Raw genomic sequence first — 6,712 nt, 5'->3', positions numbered from 1 at the left:
CACTAGGAAATTAACAGCAATTTCGCAACCCTGCAGCCATAATGAAAATATCAATCAATCAAACAACGGAAAAAAGCCCAGCATGCGAACTCATTCTATGTAATCTGAAAAACTGCATGATGATTCTCTATAAAGTTACTCCCAGCACCACTGCTCACAGTTCAACCACCACATATCACTATCGCTATTAATGTAACAAGGTTGTCATCATTACCGCTCTGATTCCTCCAGCCCAAGCAGAACAAGGCATAGTGGGCTGAGGGCCCATCTGTGTGCTGTCTCCAGGTCCAGTGATGTAGTGCTGGGGGCTGGACTGACAGGCCCAGGGAAGGGCTGTGGCTCTGTGTTGCTCAGTGTTGCATGGCACTCAGGGCACTTCAACCCCCATTTCCCTCCTTACAGGTACCCGACAGCCCGCCACCGTGCGCTACTCATTTACTGCTACACTGGTTTTCATAATTAGCGCCGCAAGGCCTCATTAAATCCGCTCTAATGAATAAATATTGTATTTCATAGCCTGATTACCAGATCAGCTCAATGCTTGAGCGTCGTAAACAATTATTTCCCTAAATATTCATCACCCCCAAAGTGGATGATCATTGGTATTTAATACCAGTATTTTCAAGTGCATCTTTATTATGCTAATAATAGATTTTGAAAAATGTGTTTCTGGGGGAGAATATATTTTACACATTTGATGTGATGGAAATGTTTGTAAGGAATGGAGATGAGGACCTAAGAACAGTGTCACTGTATAATGAATGGCTTTGTGGAGAATAGTTAAGAATTAGAACACTCTGTTCTTTTCTTTGCTCATCTTCAGATAAAAAGCTACTTTTCTGATATGCCATTCAGACAAAATTGGAAGCCTGATCAGCTTGTGTGAAAAGGTCTCCCAAATGTTTTCTACAGCCTCACTGCATGCCAAAGCCATTTTCTAATGCACATGACAGAACGCAATGGACTACTTACTACAAACTGTTGTGACCAAACATGCATCTTTCTTTAAACCCTGCTGGGCAAGAGGGCAACATTTCCAAAAAGAGAACAAAGCAGTGCACTCCGAATTAAGAGTAGCAACTCTTGTAATAAGAGAGAAAGTCTCCTACCAAACTAGCAAAAACACGTGTGGACTGTAATTTCAAAAGGTGTCAGTGTCAATGAGAGCATGTTCACAGGAAATGGTGCAGGTCAAATTAAGTACATTCTCAAAGGCTGAATAGCAACGAACCACCCAAGATTTACCTCACGGCATTTCCTGTGTAGTACTACACACACTGAACAGAAAATACCGGCAATAACCCCATTGCCACTCGAGTGACACCTGAAAACATTACCATTTGCACTGTAAAACATCGTTGGGAAATTAAAGGAGAGAAAAAGACCAGAGCAACAAAGAGATAAAACAGGACAAATGATTTACAGGTTTGAGATTCCCATTACAGACTGCTAATTGTTTCCACACCATTAGTGACAGTTATCTAATGAAGGATTTAACCAGGCGCTGTAGTATATCAGTTTGTCTCTGCTCAGGAGGAAATAGCCCTCACCACCTCAGGGGTACAATGGTGGACTACTGGGCAGTCAAAAGTAACCACGTGACATTGGGAAGAGAGAACATACTCCAACAGCTTAGTTAGCCTGAAATCCAGACCGGTTTGCCGCCAACATTCCACTCCTTTTACTCCCGTGTCAGATGCCAAACATTGTGGAATGTTAGCACAAACAGATGAACACTCCCAGGCTAGCTGAGACTTATTAAAATCAGCAAATAAAACTTGAAGTTTAAAGCTAAGTTTCTTATACAAAGAAATGGACGACTCAAGTACAATTAACAGAGGACAACCAATTTATACATATAGTTTTTATCCAAACTTACAGGTTAAAAGTGTGAATGTCACAGGCAAACATCACAGTATAAGCATACCGCTCACATAATTGACAGTAAAACTGTACACATTTAAAACAATGTAAACATTTTCAGAATCAGGAGCAATAGAAAAATCTACTGTTTTGCATTATGGAATATAAAAGCCACATCACAACATCGTCAGTCAGGTTCCGAATCCGGTTATTCTCCATGGTTTACTGGCCCTCTTCCATTTCCTTCTTCAGACTGCAGAGAGACAGACATTTTTAATTCCCAACACAGTAGCAGTCAAAGTACTAATACGACTGCAAGACAAATGTTTTACATCATAAGTAGAAAGCCTTACCTCTTGAGATAAGAATGGACGTTGTCGTAGCCGTGGTATTTAGCCAGGTAGACCAGAACTCCAGTGGCACAGCGACCCTCTCTGGCTCTACAGAAGCTGCAGTTGCAGATCCCTCTGCACGACGGACACTCCCACTCCTGCAAGAGATCAGGGCGATGTCAACCAGGGGACGGCATTCTCTTGACAAAACACTCAAATAATCAGATGGACTGTCTGAGGGCTCGGATAGGAAGAGTGCAGCACTTACAGGATCCAACAGGGCATCTCGGACCTCCTCTCCGTAGCGGTTACGGAGACACGGGCCACAGAATTGACCCCTCACCCCCACACACTCTGGGTTACGGCAGTTGGTCTTGGTGTCGACCGTTTTCTGCCGGCACTGATGGCAAGTGGACCCCTACAGCAAGAACATTAGAGGGGTGAATTTGGTGAACGTGGCTGTATGAACGTGACTTAATTAACAGAAACCTAACTCTGAAGACAGCCGTTTGAGAACCACTGTAGGAGAACGGAAACTTACAGTGGAGCGGTTGTAGACCTTCTCCCGCACGTTGTCTGCGATCAGATCTAGCTCACTCTGGGAGATGTCCTTCACAGGCCGCACCACATGAGGAAAGGCCTGCACCCCGTTGTAGCTGCGCCGACGGGGCGCTTTCTGTAAACACACAAATGTATAAACCAAACTGACAATTCCCGGAGTTCGGTATTCACCATTTCTGAAAGGACAGATCAGGAAATGGTGGGAGAAAAAAAAAATGCCGCTTTATTTGACGTTACCAAACAAACGCAGAGGTCAACAAGGATGTGGGCGTCACTCACCTCCTCGTAGTAGCAGCTCCTGCGCACCAGGCTGAATTTGTCCTCCTCTTCCTCCTCCTCTGATGGGGGGCCGTCCACCAGGGAGCGGGAGCGAGTGTGGGGCCGAGAGGTACGCTCAGGGTTCCTCCTGCGGGGTCCAGGGGCTCCCTGAGACCGGCGAGGGGTGCGACAGGGCTACAGAAGAAACAAGCACGCATTAACTACAGCCCAAAAATGTAAATCGTTGTAGCATATTTCATCACTACTAAAATCTTTCCTGAATAGGTGTTTTATAGGACAGCCATATCCTCCATCTAGTCTCACTCACCACATTCATCATGGGCAGGGACGTCCTTCTAGGGAAGCCAGGTATTTTGTCGAGTTCTGCCATCAGCTTTGCAAGCTAAACGAAATAAACGGAAATAACAATTAGCACTCAAATGTCCCTTGGCAAGCTACAGCCACAACGACTTCTCTGAATTATTGTGTCGTACCATGGCTTTGTTCTCCCTGATGTTAAGCGCTCTCTTGTCCATGAAGTTGTCTCCCTCCCCAGTGGTCTGTTTGGGAGCGACTTTGGGCTGTTTAGGGGGCTCTGCTGCAATACTCTTCTTCTGGCTGGCCCTCCTGGTAGGGAATTTCATGGCCACTTTCAGAGTTTGTGACCGGCGGGCCCTCTTCCCCGGCGTCACCGACTCCTCAGAGTCAGAGTCCACTCTCTGAAGTACACAGAGCATTTGTCTGAGCACACATTCTGAAATGTGTTTTTGTGTGTATAGTAGCCACCATTGCATAGTAACATTAAGCTCGTAATATCAATACAAAAAAAAAAACGCACCATGGCACTCATTTCACTGCTGAAGGCATTCTCAAACCCACTGAGAGAGTCTTCCTCCGAGCTGGCCTCAAACACCTTGGCTCTCTCCGCCACCTTCTTCGCTTCTCTGAAGCTACTTTTCTGTGGAAAGTGAAAGCACAACCTTCAGTTAGCTTCATCAACAAATAACTAATTCGATGAGTGAATATGGTCAAACACTGATTGTAATCGGGGTGAAATGTGGCTATTTGCCTTACCGTGTTAGCAAAGCCACCGTCAGAGCCAAAGCTGTCACAACTGTCATCGGATGAAGAAGAGGATGTCTCCATGGGCACCAGAGGTACATTACGGAAACTCCGCAATCCCATCCTGGTGGAGGGGGGCTGGGGGGCCTGCTGACGCTGGAGAGACAAGATGAGCAAGTCAGGAAAAATTGAATGGATCGACTGGAAGCTCAGGCCATAGATACGTGAACAATGTGAGTACTAGTAGTTTTAGAAACTGCCTGCACACTGCCGCCCTTCTGGACAAGGATAGAAGCAGCAATAACTATGGTGATAGAGATGTGACTGCAAGATTCAACAATGGAAGCTAGCATAGTTAAGCCATATCAAGGCTACATTGACACAAATGTATAATTTACAAGGTCATTGAAGCTAGCTAGTTAACGTTAGGTGGCTATATAAAAGGAGTGTGATTAGCCAGGTACGATTTACTTACTGTGGTGGCCAAAAACGACATTTTAAATGGCAAAACTTTTGCCAGGATAAAATCTAAAATCTGTGTGCCAAAACTATGTTGTATAACTACTGTTAGATAGTAGCCACTGAAAATGTTATAACATCCAAACTGGCTAGATTCAATTGACAACTACATGGTAACTAGGTAACGTTAAGCCTTAGGATACCGGATTTGAAGCAAAGCAATGATTGCATTGCAACTCCAATAAGATCTAGGCAGTCTGTAGCAGCTTTTGCTTAAAGTAACGAAGGTTTACTAAAATGTGAGCAAGAAAATAAGAGCCAAACGTTAAGTTGACCACAGCAGAATTTTTGCTAGCTACTTAGTATTACATTCTCTGGAGCTATAAAATAAGATACATAAATTACCCTGTTATTGTTTGATATATTAAGGTAAATATATTATACTCTAAGAAACATTCATTACCTTAGAGCCAGATGGACGCATTTTGTTTTCTATAAAAGTTTTCTGCAAAGAAATTCAGTCAAAACTCAAGTACACGTTTCAGCAGTCCTTTTATGAATACAGAGAAACCCCACCAAAATTCGGACGAGCAGATGTTGGCTGAGAAATTTCCCGCGCCAGGAAAGTGTCCTGAAAGGTGCATAAACTTTTGTTTCAAAAGACGGTCTAAAATACAAATATAATCCACAAATATACGCCACATAAAATTTGAAAAAAGTCTTTAGAAAATACTGCTGGTGGACATCTTTATTTTTGTGCACATTTTTTAAAACATTATGTCATATACGGATCCACCAACATCTAACCTTTCAAGAACTAAGCAGTGGCGCGATATCCCAAGGTCTACATTTGCTTAAATGGGCGGGTTTATAGAAAAACTCCCGCGTCCTTTCCATCTGGTGTTGTCTTCGCTTCCTTGTTTAATGAAATAATACTTTGAACTTTCATGTAATGTTTATCCTTTTTTTTACCCAACATATAGTTATAGACTATTTAAAAATAAACACCTATTCCATTTATGAATCCAATAGGTAGATTAACTTTTTTTATTGTAGTAAAATAATTATCTAGCTATACAGTATATCTCATATATAAAAAGATTAGGACAATGTAGACTATACAATTTACAATAGGCTTATGTACAATAGTCCACAAAATACAACTACAAATGATATGTAGATGCTAAATCCCCAAAATATTTGAGTGCGTACAGTACATTTCAGAAATCTGCCCAAAAAGACTGAATTGTGTGCATTCCCTAAAACACAATTCTCCCTAGCTCAAATAACATAGAAAGATCCCCCCCCAGAGAGAAAATGTGTATATATAGAAGTTGTGTGAAGGTGAATGTTCAAAGGAATCCTGATGTCTGTTAAGAGATGTTAACACTTTCAAACAGCAAATGATTCTCCGCTTCGTCCACCACGGCCACCTCGACACCCTCTCCTCTGTCTTCCTCTGGCCTGTTTATTGTCCTGTCGAGGTAACCTTTTTTGGCGCTCCACTTTGATCCATCCCCCCTCACTGACTTGAGCTCCCTCTTGCTCTGTAGTGAGGTTTTCCACCACCGCCGATATGCCCGGTATCACCCTGGCTCGGTTCTGACCTGCTACACTGTAATTATTGGTCCGGGGCCTCCCCATTTGCTGTGAGGTTCTGTTTGACTTATTCTGTGTGAAGTTGCCCCTTGTATGGGACCACGTGTCTCTGTTGTGGCCCCTTGTTGCACTCAATGAGTTGTCAATGTAGCTTCTGTGCCTGTGGTAACCTTGCATTTCCCCGGCACTGAGCAGGCGTTCGCGCTCCAAGGGACTCTCTGAGGTGGTGCTGGATGGGCTGCTGCCCTTTGACCCCAGGTAGAGGGGGGAGAGCATGGCGGACAGGCCTGCGGTAGGGGACGAGCTGCGGGAGCACCAGGGAGAGAGGGGGCTGTTGGGAGACCTCCGCACTGCTGCAGCGTAGGAAGAGGCCTGATCTCCATATGCAGACAGGAACTGAGACAGGGTGCGGGTTTCTGAGCCTCCGGTGGGGGTCTGGGCACCATGCTGCTGTGCTGCTGACTGGCTCTTCAGCTGCCTCTGTCTCAGGTTGTACAACCATCTGGGATCCACATCTGGAAGCAGAAAGAACATCCACTGGTAGGGTTGGCTACATAGATGTGTGCATACATTTTGTG

At 44.2% G+C, this 6,712-nt stretch overlaps 2 protein-coding genes across 2 annotated transcripts in view; both read right to left on the bottom strand.

Annotated features, from left to right (window-relative positions):
- Positions 1 to 1,831: 1,831 nt before the first annotated feature.
- On the bottom strand, positions 1,832 to 5,177 carry LOC135547228 (cell division cycle-associated protein 7-like). Its single transcript, XM_064976024.1, has 10 exons — positions 4,999 to 5,177; positions 4,089 to 4,232; positions 3,853 to 3,972; positions 3,509 to 3,733; positions 3,343 to 3,417; positions 3,036 to 3,209; positions 2,737 to 2,871; positions 2,464 to 2,613; positions 2,217 to 2,353; positions 1,832 to 2,116 (listed from the first exon to the last, which is right to left on the bottom strand). Exons 1-10 carry the CDS (start codon positions 5,017 to 5,019, stop codon positions 2,086 to 2,088), a joined length of 1,212 nt encoding a protein of 403 aa, XP_064832096.1. The 5' UTR covers positions 5,020 to 5,177; the 3' UTR covers positions 1,832 to 2,085.
- An 88-nt stretch (positions 5,178 to 5,265) lies between these two features.
- The window catches only part of LOC135547226 (mitogen-activated protein kinase kinase kinase 20-like), a 49,072-nt gene continuing 47,625 nt past the window's right edge, over positions 5,266 to 6,712 (bottom strand). Inside the window, exon 20 of the mRNA XM_064976021.1 lies at positions 5,266 to 6,649. Coding sequence (XP_064832093.1) covers positions 5,928 to 6,649 — 722 coding nt within the window. The 3' untranslated portion in view covers positions 5,266 to 5,927. The remainder of the gene's footprint in view (positions 6,650 to 6,712) is intronic.

Source organism: Oncorhynchus masou, chromosome 10 (genome assembly GCF_036934945.1).
Source record: "Oncorhynchus masou masou isolate Uvic2021 chromosome 10, UVic_Omas_1.1, whole genome shotgun sequence".
NCBI classification, from domain to species: domain Eukaryota; kingdom Metazoa; phylum Chordata; class Actinopteri; order Salmoniformes; family Salmonidae; genus Oncorhynchus; species Oncorhynchus masou.
The sequence above is the reverse complement of the archived record's forward strand: the minus strand, read 5'-3'. Positions and strand labels throughout refer to the sequence as shown.